General features: G+C 45.0%; 1 protein-coding gene across 15 annotated transcripts in view; it reads right to left on the bottom strand.

The window, feature by feature from the left end:
• The window catches only part of UBR5 (ubiquitin protein ligase E3 component n-recognin 5), a 2,036,132-nt gene that overhangs the window by 395,700 nt on the left and 1,614,790 nt on the right, over positions 1–25,642 (bottom strand). For all 15 annotated transcript variants that reach the window (XM_085605144.1, XM_085605147.1, XM_085605145.1 and 12 more), the window contains one exon: positions 8,603–8,714. In XM_085605144.1, coding sequence (XP_085461270.1) covers positions 8,603–8,714 — 112 coding nt within the window. The remainder of the gene's footprint in view (positions 1–8,602; positions 8,715–25,642) is intronic.

The raw sequence follows: 25,642 nt of genomic DNA, 5'->3' as shown, positions 1-25,642 counted from the left end.
CAGCTCATCGGGGACAGTGGCCATCACTAGTTCTGTGCTATGTTGGGGCCGAAAGCCCGCCTGCCTGGCATGGAGTAAACCACGTTCCTACAGGTAGCCAGCCAGTGTGTTCAGAACGTGTTTTTCCAGGATTTTGCCCAGGAATGGCAGCTGCGAGAGTGCCAGGGTCTAAGGTCGAGTTACACACTGTAGTTTAGTACTACATGCAGGTACGTAGGCTTTTAGTATAATTCACCTAGAGGGTCTTGTGTGGTTTGCACAGTGGGGGATTTGGTCTCTTTTTTCTGTGATGTGCGCACTATGATGCGTGGAGGGTTGCGCACTTTGGGGCCTTGATTGGTTTGTTTCCTTTTCTTTTTTGGTTCATTGAGAAGATATATGTTTGAGAGATATATGGGCTTTGTTCACTGGATAATGATATGATTTGCTGTCACTTAGGGGATGCACTATGTTGGTTTCTTTTGGTGTTCATTTGACTCCACTGGCCACTGTCACTGACCACATTTTCCCCCTCGGGTAGCACAGAGGACTGTAAAGACACTGCTTGTGATTTAGTTTATGTACGGTTAAAAGGACTGATCATTATATGCATCTCTTTGTAGTGTGTGTTGAGTCATGATTCTTACCCAGTCCTGAGGAGGCCAAGGAAAGAGTAAGGCCGAAACTCGATTGCGTAGACTTTTTCTGAAGGAGGAGTCACAGAACTCAAGCAATGTTCAGAGATGTTATGTTGGTACGCTGAGAATGGTCGAAACTAACTGATAGAGTTTCAGCGTACATTGTGGACTTTATCCCAGTGGTCTGTCCCGAACTATTTGGAGGACACTAGTAGGAACTATTTTTGTTCATTTAGGGGTTAGTTTGTACGCATATTTTGTTTTCTTTCTTGTATATGTTAGGATTGCGCGTATGTACAATTTATGTGTATATTTGTATTTGTGTTTTGTTGTTTCCTTCCTGATCATATGTCATGCTTGATGTAGAAATGTAAAAAATGTTTTGATAAAATCTTTCTAGATTAATAAACTAGAGATAGAGTAATTAAGTGTGCTCTATCTAAAAGTAATTTGCATATTTATTCCTATATACCATATTATGTTCATATTTATTTGTAGCCTAAGGCACCACCTGCTGGCTTGCAAGATCTACTGCAAAGGTTTCTGGATCCAGTCTAGTGTCTGGGGAGATTTACATTGCCACCGGTTAGAAGTATCCATCAGAAGGAAAGTTTACAGAGAATGCATTTTCCTTAGCAGATAACTGTAGAAATCAGAAAAAGATACAGCTACACAAGGGTGTAGTGAAGGCCTCACTTTCAGTTTTTTTTTCTGCTACGCCCACATGGTCCCTCTGGTGTCCCCCAGGCACAATGTAAACATTTCTCTATTATCAGTTTGTGCTAGATGTATTTCAAAGGTGAACAATCAGTGTTAAGAAGGCATTCATCACGTGGGGGAGGGGTGCAGACAACATAATATCATCTGTTAAAACACATTTTCCAATGCTTTCACAAGTGGATCAAGTCCTCAAAGAACAAATGGTATTTCAAGTCAAGTCAAGAATACTTTATTCGATTTAAAAGACAAAAACCATGAAAGCTACAGCATCAAATTACAGTAATAAATTACACACATAGAATATAAAAAGGAGAAGGGTCTAAATTAAAATACATCAAAGCCCAATGTTTTCCTGAATTTAAAAACATTTTTTAAAAATCTTAAAACTACAGTAACAGTAAGAACAGTGTCCATTCTCTGAAGTTCTACGAAAGCTGGGCGACATTTATTGATTTTCCATTCTTTGAGGAGTGGAGTAATGTATGACCTACGTGGTATGGTATAAAATTTACAGAAAAATAAAATATGGATATCGGACTGGGGTGAGGAATCATCGCACGGACATAAAGACAGATTTGGCAACCATAAATTCGTAACTGGGAAAGACAAAAGTCTAAAAACGATATTCAATCTTAAACGGGTCAGGATAAAACGATCATAATTTGACATCGGCAATGTTAGGTATGGCTGCACATTATTACTAGATAGCAAAGGAAAATGCAAGGATACAGACTTTTTCTGCAATTCCTCTTGCCTTCTATTTTCCGTAAGGTATTCCAGGCATAGCCTAGACAATAGGTTCCTGGGTACACCGTCCATTGAAAGTGGGTCTTCAAAATATTGTTGGCAGCCAATTTTACCAAAAAATGATTTAACGTAATTTAGCCAATCTAAACGACCCACGTTTTCCAATTTTAAAACATCCTGAAGGATGGCCCGATTCATAGTACACTCATTGGTTGTCCATATCCTATGCCACAAAAGAATAGGTTGGATTCTGATTAAATCAGATATATAAGATAGGCCAAGTTCAATGTGGCAGATATAGGTCGCAACACTTTGAGGGACTGTCAGGACGTACCTCAAGAACCTATTCTCAGCTTTCTGGATTAGATCTATGTTGGAGTAACCCCAGAGACCCGAGCCATACATTGCAACCAATGTACACGTGGCGTTGTAAATTGTTAACATTTCTTTAATTGGTTTCTTACCCAGTTTTTTGATAAAATTCTTTAAGGCCATTATGGTTTTTTGGAACAAGAGGGTTCTAGCCTTTACCGCATGAGACCACACCCCAGATTCGTGGAACAGAACACCGAGATAAGGGAAAGTGGAGGTAAATTCCAGCAGAACATTATTCAAAAACATTTTTTTTGTATGCTTACCAGGTTTTTTACCACAATTCATTGAAAAGGTTTTACTAGAATTAACTTTTAGATCTAAGCTAGACATAAAGATCTCAAAAGATTGTATCAAACTTTGTAGTGCCACGGGAGTGCGGGCCATTAGAACTGCGTCATCCGCATACAGGAGCGCGGGGACATACCTCCCCCCAATCCTAGGCATGTCCCCGCACTCCCGCAGAAGGTGACGCTCAAGACCGTTAATATACACCAGAAATAAGAAAGGGGCCAGGACGCACCCCTGGCGCACGCCCCGGCCCACCTGGAACCTCCTGGTGCATTGGCCCCCACTGCCATAGCGAACCGTAGCTGTGGCCCCTGAGTAAAGATCTTTCAAAAACCAAACAATGGGATCTTCCACACCTATCTCTTTTAAAATTGCCAATAGTTTAACATGAGATACACAATCAAATGCTGACGAAAGGTCGACGAACGTGAGGTATAAACGCTCACCCGTTATTGTATAATCATTAGGTTTAGGCACTGTTCAACAGTGCCGATACCCTTTTGGAATCCATATTGTAGATCACTCATTATTTCATTCTCCACTGCCCAGCTTTGTAGTCTTGCCAGGATAATTCTCCCAAGGATTTTAACAGATGAGTCCAATAGGGAGATTGGTCTACAACAGGCACAACATTGTCTATCTCTCTTCTTATAGATGGGTACAATGACCGAGGTGAACCAGGACGGGTTTAAGCCCCTAGCCAGTGCTGCGTTGAAAAGTTGCACCAGCATGGGGCCCCAAAGCTCAATGTTTCCTTTGTACAGGTCAACAGGGATCCCATCAGGCCCTGCAGCCTTGCCGCCCTTCATAGCGTTCAGACCCATGTTAACTTCCTCCAGGGTTACTACCAATTTTTACACCCGTCGCCTGTATAATCCCCAATAACAGGGTTAGCAATATGGGGATTATCTTGCGAGCTGTAAAGACTTGAGAAGTGCACCACCCAATCCTCCTCAGTAATAGCAGTCTCTATACGCGCTTTAGTATTATCGTAAAGGAAGGGAGTATTAACGGCCCTCCAGAATGCAGATGCATCCTTCTGTTGTGATGCTTCACATAACACTTCCAGGGCCTCCTTTTTTATAACCATTTTCCTGTTTTTTAGGGCTTCATTATATTTTTTCCTGCAGCCTCTTATTTCAATAGGGTTACGTGGTGTTCTGTGAATGGCTCTTTTCAAGATAGTTAAGGAACTAGTACAATCGTTATCGAACCAACTTCTCTTACCCTTTACCCTGTTATTAGCCTCCACCCACAGATTTTTCTTAATAGTGGTGACTATTGTGTTAAAATGTTCGATTATCAGGTCATTGCTGGATTTATCATCTAAGCAGATGGCAAAACTGCCAGGGCAAGCGTTCAATAACTTGTCTAGGAACCTTTCCGGGACAACCTTGTCCCATTTTAAATTGTACCCGTTTTGTCTGCCAAGGACCACATCCGGAACTATACGTGTAGAGGACAGGGCCTCTTGCCGGTCAGAAAAAAGATTTTCGACCTCCATGGTCTGAGGCAAATGGTCGCTTACTGGCAAGTCCATAATACTGGACTTGATAAGTTTATGGCTGCAGCTATTTGAGGCAATAATGAAGTCGATGGTAGACAAAGCACCTCTACCGATAAATGTAGGCACGAAGATGGTGGGTTTTTGGGCGGTTTCATTTACGAATCCTAAGTCATACATAAACAATATATCGTTTAGTAAATCCCCAGTCAGAGAATGTTCAAAATGAGTTGAGTTAGATTCCTGCTCTATCGTTAACCCACATAAACCCTGTTTACCTTTAAAACAGAGTTTACAATTAAAATCCCCCCCCCAAACAAACATAACTTCTCTATCGGTTTTGTCTATCTCGTGATGTATGTCCTCCCTCAGCATTGTTAGGACGCTGGGGATTTCTTTCCTTGGTATGTTATTATAAAAATTAATAACAACGACTTTGAGTCCCTTCTTGTTTCTTAAAATAATTAATTGATAAAAACTTGATTTTGGGGAAAACCAAATCCCATCATGTTTAAGCTGATTAGAAACAAAGGTTAATAGACCACCCTTAGCTCTTCCATGGGTACCCCCCACGGCCGGGGTAAAGAAACTTCTGTACCCATTGATATTCACTGGGTCTAAAGACCAGGTTTCCTGAAGAGCCAGGATGTCATGACCGTCAGTAATGGTGCCCCAGGATGGGTTATTGATTTTCTCCCTTAAACCTGCCACATTCCAAAATAGGAATGTGCAGGTTTTCCTAGTTACATTAATACCCCGCTTACTTGGAGCGCCACGGGCCCTTGCCTCCTCAGATTGCTTATGGCAAGGGCCTCCATTAGATCCCCCATCTTTTGGGTCGGGTGTATACAAGTCCTTATGGCTATTCTTATGACTGACCATCCTCTTATTAGCGTGGGTCATATTATGGATAGTTTGTACATACATAGTATCCTCAGTGCAATACAGTGACCCCTGTTCATTAGTGTTCTCCTGGGTTTTATCATAATGTACCCCTAAGCTAGTGAGTAGGTTATTGATAACAACTTTCTTGCGTCAATCCACACATTCAAGACAAGAGAAAACGTCAAACCGATTATAGATTGGTAGGTTATAGGCAGGCAAAGCAGTGCCTCTATTTTCCCACAAATTATTATTTCCGTGAGTCGGGCCTCTAGTGGGAGAATAGAACTGTCTAGGATGACGGTTAAATGAACTACATAGTTGTACGAAAGGAGTCCGACTGTGGCCATAATGGTTAAAGACAGGCCTATTACCAGTCTGCCATATTGCCTCTTGGTTTGAACGATGTTGAGCTGGTACGTATGGCTAAAAATAATTGAGATAGTGTGTGGAGATGGTATCGCTGCTACTAAGGTCATACCAATCCCCAATGTGTCTAACTGCTCTATGATCTTTAAAATTTACGATAATTACGTCCCCTTTTTTGTCTTTGGGACGCAACCCTACCCATTCACAGCGCCTAACATGCAGTATTTCCCCGTTTATGTAGGCGGGCAAAGGTCTGTTCTTACGCAACCAATAAATAACTTTATTCCGAAGGCCTTGATAGTCTTCCCTGGTCTCAACAGGGAGCTCAGGGACGCCAGCTAATACAATTGCATAAGGGGCAGCTTCCGGAGGAAGGTCCACTATGTTGGGGGATTGCCAGTTTTTATTGGTGTTATTTCTGAACCCACTATCCTTAGTGGCCTGATTGTCCATGTTATGTAGTGGAGCTGATTTTAGATCTAAAGTCAGAGTATCGACCGTGTTATCAGCTGCTTTGCTTGGTGCAATATTGTTCATTAGCAAGGGCGTTGTTAACACTTTAACTGGTGACGGGCAAGATGACGGTTGTCTAGTCTGAATAGATGTTAGAGTAGTGGGGTGGCTTGGTGGGCCGGGAATGGTGTTTATCGATGCTTTAGCAGGTAAATTGCTGGAGCTAATGTTATTTAAGCCTGTCACCAGGCCAGAAAGTGCAAGAGTATTATCTGCAAACTTTTCCTCAATAGAATCCAAATGCATGTTAGTTGGCAAGATGTTTTCCAGGAGAGGCTGGATTAGAGATTTTACCACATGGTCAATTTTAACCAAGATGTCTCTCTCACTAGTAAAACGATGGGTAGTCTCTAAGGGCATCGTAAGGGGAGTCAATTGGTCCATCGCATCCCTCAAGATAGGAGTTATAATCTTCTGCAGGTTCTCAGTTAGCCATTTAAGTGTTAGTCCTCCCTTACTTTTCTTATAGTTAACCCCTATAGATTCCTCATTGATTGAAATTAGGGGCGAAGCTGCTGAAAAAATAAGGAGATTTGGCGACCCTTCATCAATGCTGCTAGCACAAAAGCTCAATAAGGACTCGCAAGCGTTGTCGGGCGTATTTAAGGGAGAATCAACTGCACAAGGGTTGAGCAGGGCTTCCCCTGTAATTTCCTCAAGTTCAGAATTATGTGTTATAATAGGGACTGGTTGTAAATTATTTGAATTAAACATAGAAAATGACACCGTCCCCAATTGCCCCAGATCGGGGATTCTTCCCGAGAAAAACTGCGTTGGGGAGCCGCTTATATGATTAGAGGTTACTAGCCTTTTTTGGTCTTGCTTCCCCCTATGTCTGCGTTTTACTTTTTTGTATTTTCTGGTCAATTTAGCGGCTAACGAGGCGTGCTCTGAAACGACCCTGGAGTTAGCTGGCGGACCAACATGCCTTTCATCATGCACCTGGGCTGAGGTCACAACAACTTTATTAGCTCCAGACGTGGAATTACTGGCCGCCGACAGAAGGCAACATGATGGGACTCACCTTGCCCAGAGAGGCCCTCCTGTCATTATTAATCTGGTTAACCTTTTTAATAAGGTAATTATCCATTGAGCCCATGCCGTGCGATAACTTGTCGTCTTTACCTTTGGACATCGGGCCAGCTTGTATATAGCCCACTGATACTGGAACAATTCAGACACACTGTGGGTGCAAAATAACGGCACAACCACTAAGCCCACAAAGAGTCAACGAGGGTAACCCCTATAGATAACAAAACATGGACTCACAGGCAGTCTCAAGGGTAATGTTCGTGCGGCGACTGGGTCTCTGGCCCAGTCCAGGCTCTTCAGGCCTCTGAGGGCCGCAGAGGGCCCGCCCTTTGTCCGGGCTTTGTCCGGGCTTCGTCCGGCGCGTCCCGCTCGCCTCCCGCGTAGCGGATGCCGACATGACTTTATAGTGCGTCAGAAATCTGTGGCTGGTGGGCGGGGAGAAGCACAAGTGGTAGGACGCACGGGCTCCTGGGATCCGGAGTCCCGTGCGGTGCCTTGTCCCCAGAGCAACGATGCCACTCGCAGCAACAACACACCACAGGCAGAACCCCTCGTGGGGCAACAACTCCGCAGCCTGCAGGGAATGACCAGGTAAAAGCACTCATGAAGCGGGACCCGCGCCAGCGGGTTCCGCGAGGTTTATCAAGGCTTCTGTGGCTGGTGGGCGGGGAGGAGCACAGGTGGTAGGACGCACGGGCTCCTGGGATCTGGAGTCCCGTGCGGTGCCTTGTCCCCAGAGCAACGATGCCACTCGCAGCAACAACACACCACAGGCAGAACCCCTCCTGGGGCAACAACTCAGCAGCCTGCAGGGAATGACCAGGTAAAAGCACTCATGAAGCGGGACCCGCGACAGCGCTTTCCGCGAGGTTTATCAAGGCTTCTGTGGCTGGTGGGCGGGGAGGAGCACAGGTGGTAGGACGCACGGGCTCCTGGGATCCGGAGTCCCGTGCGGTGCCTTGTCCCCAGAGCAACGATGCCACTCACAGCAACAACACACCACAGGCAGAACCCCTCCTGGGGCAACAACTCAGCAGCCTGCAGGGAATGACCAGGTAAAAGCACTCATGAAGCGGGACCCGCGACAGCGCTTTCCGCGAGGTTTATCAAGGCTTCTGTGGCTGGTAGGAGCACAGGTGGTAGGACGCACGGGCTCCTGGGATCCGGAGTCCCGTGCGGTGCCTTGTCCCCAGAGCAACGATGCCACTCGCAGCAACACCACCACAGGCAGAACCCCTCCTGGGGCAACAACTCAGCAGCCTGCAGGGAAAGACCAGGTAAAAGCACTCACGAAGCGGGACCCTCTGGTGTCCCCCAGGCACAATGTAAACATTTCTCTATTATCAGTTTGTGCTAGATGTATTTCAAAGGTGAACAATCAGTGTTAAGAAGGCATTCATTACGTGGGGGAGGGGTGCAGACAACATAATATCTGTTAAAACACATTTTCCAATGCTTTCACAAGTGGATCAAGTCCTCAAAGAACAAAGGGTATTTAAGTTCTTTACAGAAGTAGCATACAAAATAACATCAAAATGTATCTAAATAAACATACCTATCACGGTCTCGTCGTGAACCAGCACGCAATCCGCTACTCCGTCGTATTTCTCTTTCACGCTCTCTTTCTCGATCACGCTCTCCTCTGTTTCTTAATCTTTGCATTAAACCTGAAACGCCACATCCCATGATATTTTCATTTAAAAAAATAGTACGTAAAATAAACATTATATGTAAAACATATACATCTACAAACAGGCAAATACTAATTACAGATAAAAACCCATTGTAGGGGACCCCGTTTTCACTGTAGCTTAGCTAAGAATGCATTGATAATCAGAAGGCACATATAACACACTAAATACAACTCGTTTTCCTCTATTCAAATGTCCATGTACTAAATGAATGGGTTGAGATGAGGAGCTGATACAGTTTAAGTTTTCCAGTACAGGAATAAAGCACAGTAGCAGTTAAACTGCCCAAAAACAAAATTTTAGGTAAAGCAAAAGACTCACTCAAAAGAAAGTATTGAGAAATGTAGGGCGACATATAGCATACAAGACTAGGTTTGTGACACCTAGCAATAATGGTATACTATTAGGTAAAATTGTTCATGGCAGTTGTGTGAAGATAATGCCACCTTAGCCTTCAAAGTAGGCCTCCAAGGACGACAAAAGATTTTTCGACAATCTCATTTATGTGGTCCACCAAGATGAACCAAGTAGAAATTAGGCTGGCACTGATGTCTTTTATCTTGCAAGCTGCTTGGTATCTTAATATACCACTAGTACAAGAACCAAGATTCTGGAGATGTTTTCCATAGATGAAAACCTATCTATTTCCGGTTCAATAATTCTGAAATCCTCAGAAGTGATCACATTTTAACTCCTACATTTTTATGTTTGGAAAAAGGGCTCACTGATTTTCAATAAAAACAGTCATCGCAGAAATCTCCGGCTACACTGGCTTCAAGGTCTACACATTCCTTTCAGTGAAATATTATTTTTGCGTAGGAAATACTAAACTAATCAAGCAACTGGTCCATTGATGTGGTCTTAATGCGCCCCGTATTGTCAGTTATGTTGATCCATAAAATCAGGCAAAGAACTGGGACAGTATTACAAAAAGGCAATAATAAAAGTTATATTGTGAGGAAATTGGGTGTATTATATGGTGTGGTTGTGCGACCTCACCATATAATATTATCAGAATATGTATCTGGAACATTAATAGCCTGACAAGTAAACTGGAAGATCCAGAAACATTAAGCTACTTAAAATCATTCGACCTTTTATTACTCCAAGAAACCTGGGAAGAGAATGAGATAGCCTAACAAGGATATACTACACAAATCCACCCAGGTACCAGAGGCTCAACATTTGGTCAATGCTCAGGTGGCCTGATGACATTCGCATCAATATTAACAATAGGAACAACGGAAGAGATCAAGGTAAAAACTGCTCCCCAAGTGCCATCCAGGCAACAGCCCTTACAATAAAAAATCAACAGGTGGACCAATCACTACTCATAATCAACACATATATACACCCAAAGCACAGACTTAAAGGGGCAAAAGAACTGCTCATTGTAGGAAGGTGGATATCGGACTATGGTTACCCCCAACTTTTTGCCTAGTGTCTAGCTGGTTTTTCGACTTAGTTGGCCTGAGATCCTGCCATTCAGGGTCTCAGGCTGTCTGCTCTCTCTTTAAAATGGACTCCATGTACCCTAGGTACATTCCCAATTGGTAAGGATCACCTTATTGGACCCTGTACAGTGTACCCTAGGTACCTAGGGCATAGGTGTACCAGGGGCTGCAGCATGTATTATGCCACCCCTGGTCTGGCCTTCCAATCAGACACAACTGGCTGATCACTCAGCTGGGGCAAGGTCGTGTAATCACCCCTTGCTTAGATATAGTATGCCTATATCTACCCTTATATATAGACACATGTGTACCTATCAGTCACTCCTATGGCAGGCCTTAACAATCCTGGAGGCAGAGTGCTTGGTAACATGTGAGATGGTGCTCTAGCATGAGCTGAGCCCGTGTGCAGCTTTCGGAACCATGTCCTTATAGCGGTTTTATGATATAGCCTACCATATACTCTTAAAGTGCCTTATAATCTTAAACGGTTATGGTAACTATGGTTTGGCTGTATCAAAACATGTCGTGTAAGGTGTCTAACACTTTGGAATAATACCCCCATACCGTTTATGGTGATGAGGATATTATTCCTCCCTTCTAGAGGGAGAGACATGTTAAAATCCTACTTTGCTGTTGAACTCTAACCAAAGCCTCAGCATCACAAAATGGATGCTGCTGCCACAGACACAAGTCTGACCTCCTGCTGCTGGGAGTGATCCCGGCAAGGGAGGCTTGGACAATAGGTTTCCTGCTTGGGGAGGTGCTAGCACCTCCCCAGACAGACTTTAGTGTATTGGGGCAGGGAGGGCTGAAAGGAATGAGACATGCCTGGGGCACACAAGGTGTCCCATGCATAGTCCAGTTCAAACCGGTGCTGGGGCACACCAGCCCCAGTCCTGGCGCGAAACTGGACAAAGGGAAGGGGGTGTAACCACCCCCCTCCCAGGTCCCACCCATAAGGCGTGACCTAGCAGGTAACCCAGCCCCCCAGATTAGTATAAGAGTGGTAGCTGGGCCCCAGGAGATTAGATTATCCTGAACCTGCAACGAACAGAAACTCTGGACCTTCGACATTCGACGAAAGAAGAAGACTGAAGAATCTCCCTTGTGGCCAAGGAGTGGCTACCCTGTGCAAACAGGCACCATCAAGAGACTACCCTTTGCTTTGCTAAAGTTCTACGAGGGACCGACTGCAGAGCCCGACCAGAGCCTTGACTTCCAGACTTCTCCGAGCCTGATCCACATCCACAGCCGAGCTGAGATCCGTGGAGGCGACGAGAGACGTGGGACCGGCTACCTGGGAAAAGTGGCGAGTATCTTCCAGCGCAGCTTCTGAGGCACCCTCGAAGTTGTGCACCGGGGATTGAGAAGCCCCAACCCCAAGCACCATCTGCACCGAAGATCAGCCCCCCACACTCCACGAGTCCTGCGTGGGGCCCTTCTGCATTTTCCTGCTTGCCGCGTCTGTCCGGTTGCTTGCCCGTTGGCTAGTGGCCTTTGTGACGACGCATCCTGAAATCTTCACCGCTGGTTTGGCTCCTCCAGACTGGCTCCCGCTTCTTTACAAAAGAGAAGGGGTTCCGCTTGCCAAGGCTTGGTGAGTCCTAGTCCAACTTCGACGCCGCCGACAGCAAGAGCCTTCGTGGGACAGCTCGCCTCCTGGTCCTGGTCGTCCTCGACGTTCCCTGGTCCTCATGGCTGCAGCGACAAGCTTCACCTTCACCTGCAATCTTCACGACATCGCCTGGTTCCACGTGGTCACTGGCTAGTGACCTTGACTCTGTCCCTTCTGCTTGCAGGTCTCCTCTCTTCTTGATCCCAGCCTTGGGATCCACCGGACACTCTTCACTGACTGCCTGTCAGCAACTTTCCTTCAGGCATCCATAGAAGTCCACGACGAAACCCGACGCAAGTTCACACCTATGCACCCGCAGCCCGTGGGCTAGGTAACTTGGGTACTTCGGTGCTCACAAGGGTAGTGACTATCCTAGGGTCTAGTTTCCGAGTCTCGACTCTCTAGCTGCTTCAGAAGTGTCCTTAAACTGTTTATTTCTAAACTGTACTATTTCTATCGACTATACGCATTACGCGTGAGTGTTTCCACTCTGCACCTGAATCCCGTGGGCCTCCCACTTCCTAACTGTTGCTAGTGTAGTGTAGCCCCAGCGATTCCCTAGGCCTAGGCCTATCCTATTTCCGTGACAGTGGCCCTTATACCACTTACTTAGTATATGGTTTGCGTGGCCCCTAGGGCCTAACTGTATTACTTACCTGTGTGACTTAATGTATGCTTAAATAAGACTGTGTTGTACTTACCTCTAATCTCATAAAGAGTGCTGAGGGTTTGACTAGAATAAATACACTTTATTTTATATATATATCTGTTGTGGTGTCCTTTCATTTGGTATTCAAGGGATTATATATGGTATCACAGCTGGCTTCACATGCCATTCAGAGTTTAGCCTAAGACTGCTCTTGTCCATGCTACCACTAGGATAGCTGGTCTATAAGGTTGACTTTACAACCAATCACCATAAGGGTTGTTTGGACTGATATAAGGTGTACACTAGAACTAGTAACATCATACATCAGGCCAACTTCTCACAGTCATCGAACTGGTAAGACTTATGGAAGAAAGAAGTGGAGAACCTAATTCTGGCAGGCGATTTCAATCTTTACCTCTTTGGAACAACATCAGCAGATGAAATACCACAGGAACTTAATATAGCACGGGGAATACCAAACCAAGCGCCTGCACCCCCAAATAAACAAACAAGATGCTCAATTCAAATATTGAAAGTTCTGGAGCAGCTAAATCTCAGGGTATTAAATAGCCAATTTAAAGAGGATACCCCACCAGCATTATCATATTTCTCTTCAACCACTTCTTCTTACCTCGACTTTACCCTGGCAACTCTTCCATTGTTTGATATTATAAGTTTGTTCAGAATGGGTGAAAATGATCAACGCGACCACCCACCACAAGAAGTGACACTACGTGTAACCAAAGGAAACGACATGGAAGTAAGGGAAAGCGCGGGCGCAGAAAACACCTGGAATATTAGACGGATAATGTGCAAGGCCAACGAAATAGAAGAGCTGTCAACTAACGCAAAGACTATTATCCATCAAAAAAACAGCTTGATAACGAACTCACTAGAGGGCTGGGAAGGATTTGTAAAGGATCTCGGAACAACATATGCTACAGAGCCAAAAATCCTCAAACGGAGCACATTGGACAACGTATTAAGAAAGGCAACCAAACCCGAGATAAAAAAATTAATAACGGAAAATAAATCAAACTTTAAGGCAGCTCCGTACATGACCACACAACGAAGCCCTTCAGAAGGAGTTACGGAACTTAAAGGTATTTCAAAAAAGGAACACCTGGGAAAAGAAAAGGCAAATGAAAGAGGAACGCTGGGTGAAAATAATGCATGACTCGAAACTGAGGAACAGCGCTAGGTTCTGGAAGACAATCCATAACCTTCAACGGCCAGGCCATAAGGGAGTAAACTCACACATATCAGAATCCGACCCATGCTGTTTTACCTCTTTCTAGCAGACCTTCCAGGGGAACTTGATAAAACCAAATCGCATGCCCCACGGTTAGGAAACATCTCGTTATCAAATCTTTTATATGCAGACGACTTGGTTTTAATAAGCCGGTCTCCAATTGGACTCCAACACCTTCTGGATACCACCAATAAATTCTCACAAATGATTGCATTAAAGATCAACTTAAACAAATCAAAAGTAATGACAGTAAATTATAACAAAACAAAAACGTTCATGGTTCCTGGAAGGGCAGATGCTAGACCGGGTAACCAACTACAAATACCTTGGGGTACTACTGCACAGCAGAGGTTTGTTTATATCTCAACTAGAGGCCCTGCGTCGGAAGGGCACCACATTCTACTTTTCAATGAAACCCCTGAAGAAAGTTCTTCCAGACCGACCACTGGACACTCTCTTACAAGTGATCAGAGCACGACTGCAGCCAATGCTCACATATGGGAGTGAACCAATGCAAGGGAAAGATGCAACGGTTTTAGATAAAATAATCAGTAGAACATACAGAGAAATTTTCCAGCTGCCCAATTACGTGTCGCCTGCCCAAATACGTCAGGAATTTGGCCTTCAGAGACAATCTGTGGAGAGAAGAGGCACTTATATAAAAAACTGGCTCAAAATCAGAGGCGCAGAGCAAAAATCCTTAAACGCCCACCTCTGGACTGAGCTGTCAACCCGAGAATTATCATCAGCCAGGAAGTACTTGTTGGAATCATAGAAATATCTCAAACTGACAAAACTCTGGGAGTCATCCATAGATAATAAAAGCTTCAAAAAGGTAGTAACAAAAGAAACAAAATCAATATCAACAATAGAAGACAAGGAAATCCTGGCCAAAAGGGATCATGGATGGACGGTGCTGAATGATTATAAAGCTCTTAAGCCACAAGCATATCTGAAAATGGGACTTACACAGAAGACAAAAGAAATTTTTTAAAACCGCGCTTCGACATTCTACCAATTCTTCCTCACTTGGCACCCTGGAAAAGGAAAGAAGAACAACCCTGCAGTTTTTGTGGAAAAGGAAAAGAGGACCTAACACACAATCTGTATCTGCCCAAGCTTGATGGACGTAAGGTGCGCCTTACTCCGAGTAATATGGAACCAAAAGGGCACAAGAAGCTGCAGGCAGGCTGCAAAGCTGTGCTTTAACCCAGAGGAGACCCAACTAAACTGCAGATTAACAAAGTACTTCGACATATTGGCTAGAAGACTTATGACCTAGCAAAAGGCGCAAGGAAGAACAGTAAGCAGTTAAAGCATTTAATCAAGTACAGTGACAGCCTATCTAGAATCAGGCCTTGCTAAAATTGTGTGCTGTACCCAGAAGCACAAGCACTTTATCACCCTGGAAAAGGACAGCACAGATAATGAATTTGAGATTGATGCAACCTTTATTTGAGAGTAAAAAAAAATGTACAACGTAAAAGTACAAGATAATGCCGAACATTATTTTATTGTTGAATGTTTTAATATTGTGAGTTTTAATTAACTGTACAATAAAATTATTATCACCGTATAATACACCTACCAACCCCTTTAGGACCAGAAGGTTTTGTTTACCAAACCTTCAGCTCAACACTGGGTAGCTGTGGCTCTTGCAGCAAGGCTCACACAAAGGAACAATTGTGAAGCATTTAAACAGCACTAAAACAATTAAAGACAAAATCAACAAGACACCAATGAAATCTGACCCCAATTTTAAAACATTTGTATATTTCTTTTTAGACACCACAATGAAAAAGATCCACGGAATGGTTCTGGAGATACAGAATTTACAAGGTATATTAAATCAAAGTACTTTCAATCAACCACGAATAAGCATTGGCAAATTCAAGGAATTGGACACAAACGTTTTGACTAAAAAGTTTAGAGTAGGTGTAATGCGACCACTTGGAGTCACTTTAGGAGACCAAATCCAATAAGAAGCCAATCAGGGGGACCAGTGAGGTCCTCAGAAACACTTACCTTAGCAAGTAAAGCAGTCTTCAATCAGTTCCACACACTTTTATCCTTGTAAGGCTTTCCTACTTAAGTGGTCCTAATGCAAGGATGAAGACGCGGTCAATGGGAGTCTTGCTCCAAATACTCTTTGGTCCATGAAGGGGGCGAGGTGGTCCTGGTCACAGGATCAACGCCTCTTGTAGTCCTCTCAGTGCTGGCAGGAGTTTAGTCCCACTGGACTACCATTCACCCAGTATCGCGGTCACGGGCCAATCCTTCTTCGGTCATTAACTCGTCCTCTGGGGGTCCCATCTGCACTTAAATGATACTTCCAGGATCAGCGAACTCAGGTGCTACTTTATGCACTGAGTCCTGGTTCCTGGTGCTGCACAGCGGTGGCTGATGGAGGGTTGAAGACTTTGGGCAACCAACTTGCCCCAACAGGCTTCTCAGCTGATGTGTCCCTGTGCTTTCAACAGGAGGCCAGCTTACTGATCCTTGGAGTCTTTTGGTTTTGCTTGGGCTCTTGAGAAGACTTCTCGAGCAGGAGAAAGTAGGCACAGTCCCTCTCCTGTGCCAGGCACCAGGTTCCATCCACGCGAGTCCAGTCCTTCTTCCAATCCAGTTGAGATTTCAGTTTGGTGTGCTCCACTTATCCTCAGAAAATGTCCAAAGGGCAGGATGCGGTTGGTAGATGAAGGGCTACCAGGTTTTCTCCCACCTGATATCTACTTCCTGCGAAGTTTGGCATCTGGGCATTCCAGGATGCACCATTGTGCCCACTTACAATATGGCAGGAACCCTCTCCTGGAGTGTCAAGCTCCTTAGCTAAACCCAGCGGTGTGGCTACCAAGAGAGCCACACGCTCCAGGAAAACCAGTTCAGCAACTGGTTTCCCCTCTCCTGTCCCACATGCCAGCCTGTCTGCCTGAACAATTGAGCAGCCCCTCTTTCAAGTGTTACCCATTTGCCATTCATTGGCGGCATCTCCTTTGAAGATCGCCTTATGGACCAACATCTGTGTCTCTTCCTGAAAGAGAGCGGTGACACCCCTTCCAGAGCAGGAGCCTATTGTATCCTTTCCTGGGAGTTGTTAGCACCTCTCTCCTGAAGGGCAGAAAGCTGTCTTGGCTACAGGACCCAGCGTACAAGCAATTTGGGCACAAGGGACTAAAGGCAAACAAATAAAAACTTTGCTAAAGTTGCACACAGAAACTTGTTACAATAATTTCGACCTGAGACTCAAGTTGGGCTCAATGTAACGAGTTGTTTGATACCTGTGAAGACCCACTTTGTTTGCACCGTTACAGAGTTAGCACAGCTGAGGGGTCAGTGGGTAACTTTGCACTTACCAATTGGGTGACCACGTTTTTCCACAGTAATATCAACAGTTTTGTGTTTGTACTATCAGAAATGTAAAGTTACATGTTCTGCCCGTGGAATATGTTGCACCCTGCCTTAGGACCCTATAGGCCTGCCATAGGGGTCTGACCTACAAATATACCAGTGGGAGCCTTGCTTGTGGCGTGGGGCCACTACACGTTTGCCCTGCTGTTTACTATGGAATACCAGCTGAATCCCTGCAGTAGCTGAGGACCTGTGGGGGCATTTCCTGCCGGTCTCCTCCACCGCCGCAGCCCCGTTACATCTGAGGGCGCGGCCGCTGTGAGGGGAGACTACATCCCCCAGAAGCCTTTGCGGCTGGACGCCGCATACCGTCATCTCGTGCACCGTGGCGCTTAAAACTGACCCTGAACTCCCGCCTCGCGGGGCGCGCGCCGGGAGAAGCCCGGGACAAGGGCGGGCCGTCTGTGGCCGTCAGGGACCGAAGGAGGCCGGACCGGGCCCCCCCTCGTGGCTGTTTCTTCAAGTAGGGGTCACGAAAGTAACACCAATTGTGGAAAAGGAGGACGAGATCTAAAAGTGCGCACTGGGACTTGGGACCAAAAAACGCAAGTGGCCTATTGATTTGGGGTTAGAACTTTAAAGTGGGGCTAAAAAGGTAAAATGTTTGTGTAAATCAGTAAGACCTCTAGGGGCAAGCAGTTGGAATCAGGGGTGTATGGTGAGAGCAAAATTGGAACAAGCCACCCGAATTTTTTTTGACCAATCGTGTCGATAGCATGGCTAGCAAGGTCAAAACACGCTCGGCTAGAGCAAAGCCAAACTCACCCTTCTTGCGACAGGTACAACCACCAGACAAAAGTATAGACCCCACCTCCACTCTCACAGCCAACGGCAATTGATCGCATGTTACAGAAAGCAATTGGGGTAGTATCATGCGAGATTGAGCGTACAGAGAGACGCTTGTCCCTAATACCATCATTGGAGCCATCTGTTTCAATGCTAGGGTCAGCAAGTGAGGTTATGGTTATCTCACCTTCCTGCTCGCTAGAAAATCTGGAACAAGATCTTTCTTGTGCGCAGCCGGACACTGGGTTAAATATGGGGGCATCGGTCTCTAGTAATCCACCCTTAAGGAATAGGAAACGAAATGCCTGTTTAAAAAAGCCGAAAGAGAGGAAAAGTAGAGCCAGTAACCCTCAAAGTAAAACAAGAAGAAGATCAAGGGAGGGGTGGGCAGACAAGGTATCAGTCCCGCCTACATGGATGGCCCAAATAGTGCTAGATATACAAATTCACCTAGAATCATTTATAGTAAGCCAAATAAAGCCACTGGCCAGTAGGTTAGATAAAATCTTGAATGAGGTAAAAAACAGAGGTAGGACCCTGGGAACACCTGTGGATTCGCACAACATTATAGTTACCCCTGACATTATTACAGGCCCACAGATGGCTATGCAACCTAGAGGGCTGAATGATGGGCAATCCTCAGGGAGACAGATCCCTGACGCATTAGGCCACCCAGCGCAGCAGGACAGAGCCACGACCTCAAGCGTAAGGGCATCACAGATAGGCCAGGGCTCATCTGAGCAATTATTATCATTACCACAATTAACAAAACAGCCCTCAATTCCAAAGGAGCAATTAATAAATCAGTCTGACTTTGATGTCCCCACGACATCTTCTAATGTTCTGCCCACAATTAATTTACCACCGGAAGCGTGCCCCTACGTAGTAGTTCTCGCAGGAGCACCTGAACTAAAAGGGGAGCAGAACGAGACACATCTGGAACTACATAACAAGGTCACACATTGGCTGAACAATAACAAACCATTGACTGGCAATGAAAATGGGGAAATACTACATGTCAGAAGGGTAAATTGGGTAGGCACTAGATTTAAAGATATTGCAGGTAATTGCATAATAGTCAATTTTAGGGACAAGAGAGTAGTGGAACTCATTACTGCATGTGGGACAGTTAATCATACCAGTTGCATAAAACCACTGCCACTAGGATACTTTTACCCCAGACACTTAGTACCTTATGAGGTTTCATTCCAACCTGGGAGATTCACGGAGGGACTTAATTCACATAGGGTCCAAGTGGGGGTGAGCCCAGATCGAGGAATCTTGGACCACCAAGCTGGAGAAATAGGTTTAGTCCCTTGGCATCGCTAGAGGAGAATGATTGACTAATTAGCTCCCCACTTCCAGCAGAATCTTGTCAAAGAAGAGAAGGAAAGAACATGAATTTTGATGAACCGCAAGAGGTAGGGATAGATACATCACAAAATAACGTTCCCCTAGCCCTTGGGCCTATGGAGGAGGTCGATATATTACGAAAATGCAGGGGGGAGAGCATAGTAAAAACTTCAGCACACATAATTACATAAAATGGGGGAGATATTCCAGATACAAGTGAGATAAGGGATACAGGAAATGACCAAATATAATCGTGCAGAGGGATAGAATTAGGGCACATAGAAATCATGGAAGGATTGCCTAATACAATTTCTATCCCTGTTGGTACAGTTGGCACATACAAAGCCGAGGAAGGTTTACAATTTATGTCCTGGAATATAGCCGGATTGGCGAATACATTTAATAACTGCGAGTGGCGGCAGTACAAACCCGTACCAGATAATCAGCCTACAGGAGACCTGGGTGGTTGATAATAGTCTCTTCCACATGCCAGGGTATAAATGTTTTTTTGTCTCCGCACAAAAATCAAGATCAGGCAGAGCTATGGGAGGTTTGTCCATATATGTAGATTTAAACCTTCAAGGCACATGGACAAGTACGACCTGGTCTTCCCAGAATTTTCAGGCCGCGTGGTATAGGGGCAAAGGGCTAAGGCTGATTGTGTTTAATGTTTATAACACGGGGACAACAGGAGAAAATAACCCATTCCTCCAGGAATTGGATCATAGACTAAACCAAGAGTTGGAAGCTAGTAAGGGGGTACGGGCTACAACTATTCTAGTCACGGGCGACTTCAATTGCCATCTATGCCCGTCCTTATTTCCCATTGATGACTAATGGTCACATTGCCCAGTGAAGAATGGACCCCACTTTGACCATACACAAGAAGGAATGGCCTTTAGCAAATTTTTAGACACCTTTGACTTGGTGCACACGATGAACATGATGGACCTGGAGACGGACGGGACGCTCCCCCCAACCTTTAAGGGGCGAGGGTGCTCGTCATTTATTGACTATATTTTAATATCCGGTTTCCTATAAAAAAGGATTATATCTGTAGGGATTGAGTGGAGTCCATTTAGTGACCACAACCCCGTGGTAATGGAGCTTTTTCACCTGGCTCAGCACAGGAGGGAACAGCCGGGTGGCACCTCTCAGAGGATAACGGACCAGGGTAGGTGGTTTAGGTGGTCAAAAATAGATGGGGAAACTTTTTATAAATCTCTTATGAATATAGGGAAAACTCCCATTTATGAGTGCTTTGATTCCACAGTAGAGGGGCTACTGCTACTCAATGCATTCGGGCAAATAACTAGCCTGGTAGACGGGCTTTTAAAATTAAGTGCTCCGACAAGGAAAAATAATTGTCCGAGATGGTTTGATAGGGACTGTTCACGTGCCCTAAGGGAACTTAAATGTAGCCTCAAAAAAAGGCCAAGGGACAAACAAAAAGTAGCCCAGTGTAGATTCACATACAATAGGGAGATCAAGAGAAGGAAAGCAGCTCTCCAGGGAGAAGCATGGGCAGACTTAAGGGAGGCTGCAGAAAGGAGGGACATCACCGAGTTCTGGAGAATAATTAATAAACCATGTTTCCAGGACAGTAATGCCCCCGAGATCGGGACAAATATTCTCCCGGATCAGTGGCTCACACATTTTAAGGGTCTGTATAACCACAGAATAGAATCTGACCCAGAGGAGGGGGAGACTGTAAAACAGGGGCAGGCAGCAGACTTTACCCTAAATGAAATCATTGTGGGAATTGAGGGATTGACAAAAAACAAGGACCCCGGCCCCGATGGGACTCCACCGGATTTGTTCTTGAGTAACGTTGAGCTACGGGCCCCAATACTCACCAGAGTGATAAATGCTGCCACTAGGTGTGGCTTACCCCGAACTTGGTCTACAGCCATAATTGTCCCAATTTTTAAAAAGGGCAATAGGGACAATCCACAATGTTACCGACCAATCTCACTGATTGATGTGTCAGCTAAGATACTGGGCCGGGTAACCCTTAATCGCCTTACTGAGTGGACTGAGGAGAATAATATTATCTCGAACACTCAGTATGGCTTCAGAATAGGGAGATCCACAAGTGACCAATGCCTGAACTTGTATATGCTGGTTGTGAAATATACTAAAGCCAGTAATGAATGAATCTATTTATTTGGGGTTTATGGACTTGGCAGCTGCCTTTGACCACGTGAACAGGGATACACTTTGGGCCATGATGACTCATTTGGGGATAGACTTGGGATTGATTAACATCTTGAGGGAGTTACATAGGGACACTACTGCGATGGTACGCTATAACATGGACGGGGGGCTGACAGAATCTTTCCCATGTACTGGCGGGGTGAGGCAAGGTTGTATTCTTGCCCCCTTTTTATTCTCACTCTATATTAACAATCTGGAGCAGTCCCTGATTAACTTAAAAACTGATTGCCCAAGCGTAGGATCACGTCCCATCCCGGTACTTTTATACGCGGATGACGCGGTCCTACTTGCACGTACCCCAAAGAGTCTACAGATTTTAATAGACGGATTTGTCAAGTTCATGGAAACCTTAGACCTGTCGGTTAATTTGGGCAAATCATATGTAATGTTGGCGGGCAATAAACCTCGTACCAGTTTCTCTTACAAGATAGGAAGCCACACACTAGAAAAGGTAAAGTCCATCTCGTATCTGGGCTTATTATTTGATGGCTCTTTAAAATTTAACCCTCTGGTGGAGGAACGTTGCTGTAAATTGATATCCTCCAATGGTGCTATTGCAGGCTATGGGCGGAGGGTGGGCCGATGGTCCCCTGAACAAACAATGAATCTTTATGGTTCCATCTGTTGTTCCAAGGCCATGTATGGCGCTGAAGTATGGGGCTTTGTGAACATCCAGCAATTACAGCGGGAGGAAAACACATTTTTACGATCAATCTTGAAAATTCCGCAGAGTACCCCAGCTGTAATAGCCCATAGAGAATTAGGGAGGCCATATTTAGAAGATTTGGTTAAATTCAGACCTATCTTGGCATGGCTAAAAATCTGGACAAATCCTGAGGCAACTTGGAGCAGACAAATTCTAAGTGACTGCATGGGAAGGGATAAAAGCATGATATACCATGGCTCAAATATGTAATGTCTAGTTTGGAAAGCCTTGGTCACAAGGACCTTTTTACAAATCCCGCAACGATTGTACCACAAGATAAGTTGTCCATCAAGAGATCTTTTCTGGCCCAGAGAACTACATATAGAGCAGAGGTTGAAGGGACCAAATGTACTGTGAGTGCCCATAGCTTTGTAAAAAACACCGAGAGAATGGAGCCGTATCTTTATCTCCTGTATAACGCCCAGGATAGATTTTTAATGTCTCGTTTTAGGCTCAATTTTGTACCTTATTTACTGGCTGATCCACCAGGTTTTATATTTCCAATTGAGCAGAAGGGTGCCTGCGGCTGCGACAGTAGGTCTCCACAGGACACCCTTCATTTTGTACTTTTATGCTCTTTTTATTCAATGCCTAGGCGTAGATTTTTGGTAGGAATTTTAAAGCAAACCAAATTAACACATGCTAAAGAGGCTCTAATTTTTTTGCAAAAAGCGGTCGACCCCCTGACATTATGTTGTATTATGAACTTTATTAAAGTCGCGGTATGATTGAGGGTAACTAGAGGGCAAGTCTGATTGTCACCATCACAAGGAATTGTTTTTCCTAGTCTTTTTTAACTTTGTATGTAATTCAAGTCAGGGTTTTGGTAATGATTTAATTGTATTTTAACTGTCTGTATATATGTGCTTTTATGGTGTTTTCTAATCATCGAATAAAGAATCACTGACTGACAGTGGAACTCTGGCTTTGCTATTGCTTTAAATGGCTACACTGGGCCACCAGTTAAAACTGCTCTTTCAGATAGCAAACGGCAGGCAGGGAGTCTTGCTTTACTCGTGTCCCACCAGAGACCGAACTTACCCCCAGGATAGCACAAACAGTGCTGCAATCCCTGGGGGAAGTTGGGGGTGGGGGGGCTCAAACTTAAAAACCCTGGAAAAAATGTACTAGAGACTTATAGGTAAGTTAGCTCAGCCAATTGGGTAAAATCCAATTCGACATATCAGTTTAAGGGTGAGGACACCCTCCCTCTCTGGTGAGCAGGCCTCCGTGAATTTTCAGAGTCAAAATACCAGCAGCATTAGTCCAAAAACCTGGGGGTGACCATACAAAAAGGTATTTCCTTAAATATATGCGGATTACATTTTCGCAGTAATCTTCTGCTGATTTTTTTCTTTAAATAGTGCAGAATTATAAATGTACATCTCACTGATGACATAGAACCTAGCTCCGATCTGGCTGCCTATGCATATGGATATGTAAGTAATACCAGCTCCTATCCATGATACCTATACACCATATCTTATGCTGTTTCCATGTCCAGTGTCCAGTCAATGCAATTTAGTTCAGGGGCGGCGGGAGAAGCAGAGGTTGAGGTGTCTGCCATCATTGCTTCTAGTTAACTCCAGAAACAAAGCAAACTAGTAGTTTGTAAAGAAAATGTGAGATGTTGGCCTGATATATGATGTCACTAGTTCTAGTGTACACCTTGTATCAGTCCAAACAACCCTTATGGTGATTGGTTGTAAAGTCAACCTTATAGACCGGCTATCCTAGTGGTAGCATGGACAAGAGCAGTCTTAGGCTAAACTCTGTATGGCATGTGAAGCCAGCTGTGATACCATATATAATCCCTTGAATACCAAATGAAAGGACACCACAACAGATATATAAAATAAAGTGTATTTATTCTAGTCAAACCCTCAGCACTCTTTATGAGATTCGAGGTAAGTACAACACAGTCTTATTTAAGCATACATAAGTCACACAGGTAAGTAATACAGTTAGGCCCTAGGGGCCACGCAAACCATATACTAAGTAAGTGGTTTTAGAACCACTGTCACGAACACAGGTTAGGCCTAGGCCTAGGGAATCTTTGGGGCTACACTATACTACTGTAGGAAGGTGGATATCTGACTATGGTTACCCCCAACTTTTTGCCTAGTGTCTAGCTGGTTTTTCGACTTAGTTGGCCTGAGATCCTGCCATTCAGGGTCTCAGGCTGTCTGCTCTCTCTTTAAAATGGACTCCATGTACCCTAGGTACATTCTCAATTGGTAAGGATCACCTTATTGGACCCTGTACAGTGTACCCTAGGTACCCAGGGCATAGGTGTACCCTAGGCCTCCCAGGGGCTGCAGCATGTATTATGCAACCCCTGGTCTGGCCTTCCAATCAGACACAACTGGCTGATCACTCAGCTGGGGCAAGGTCGTGTAATCACCCCTTGCTTAGATATAGTATGCCTATATCTACCCTTATATATAGACACATGTGTACCTATCAGTCACTCCTATGGCAGGCCTTAACAATCCTGGAGGCAGAGTGCTTGGTAACATGTGAGATGGTGCTCTAGCATGAGCTGAGCCTGTCTGCAGCTTTCGGAACCATGTCCTTATAGCTGTTCTATGATATAGCCTACCATATACTCTTAAAGTGCCTTATAATCTTAAACGGTTATGGTAACTATGGTTTGGCTTTATCGAAACATGTCGTGTAAGGTGTCTAACACTGTGGAATAATACCCCCATACCATTTCTGGACATGAGGATATTATTCCCCCCTTCTAGAGGGAAAGACATGTTAAAATCATACTTCACTGTTAGCCTCTGACCAAAGCCTCAGCATCACAAAATGGATGCTGCTGCCACGACACAAGTCTGACCTCCTGCTGCTGGGAGTGATCCCAGCCAGGGAGGCCTGGACAATAGGTTTCCTGCTTGGGGAGGTGCTAGCACCTCCCCAGACAGCCTTTAGTGTATTGGGGCAGGGTGGGCTGAAAGGAATGAGACATGCCTGGGGCACACAAGGTGTTCCTTGCATAGTCCAGTTCAAACCAGCGCTGGGGCACTCCAGCCCCAGCTCTGGCGCGAAACTGGACAAAGGGAAGTGGGTGTAACCACCCCCTCCCAGGTCCCACCCATAAGGCGTGACCTAGCAGGTATCCCAGCCCCCCAGATTAGTATAAGAGTGGGAGTTGGGCCTCAAGACTTTAGATTATCCTGAACCTGCAACTTGAACAGAAACTCTGGACCTTCGACATTGGACGAAAGAAGAAGACTGAAGAATCTCCCTTGTGGCCAAGGAGTGGCTACCCTGTGCAAACAGGCACCATCAAGAGACTACCCTTTGCTTTGCCCAAGTTCTACGAGGAACCGACTGCAGAGCCCGACCAGAGCCTTGACTTCCAGACTTCTCCGACCCTGATCCACATCCACAGCAGAGCTGAGATCCGTGGAGGCGACGAAAGACGTGGGACCGGCTACCTGGGAAAAGTGGCTAGT

The sequence above is a fragment of the Triturus cristatus genome, chromosome 5_1, assembly GCF_964204655.1.
Source record: "Triturus cristatus chromosome 5_1, aTriCri1.1, whole genome shotgun sequence".
NCBI classification, from domain to species: domain Eukaryota; kingdom Metazoa; phylum Chordata; class Amphibia; order Caudata; family Salamandridae; genus Triturus; species Triturus cristatus.
This window is presented reverse-complemented; position numbering and strand designations above follow the sequence as displayed.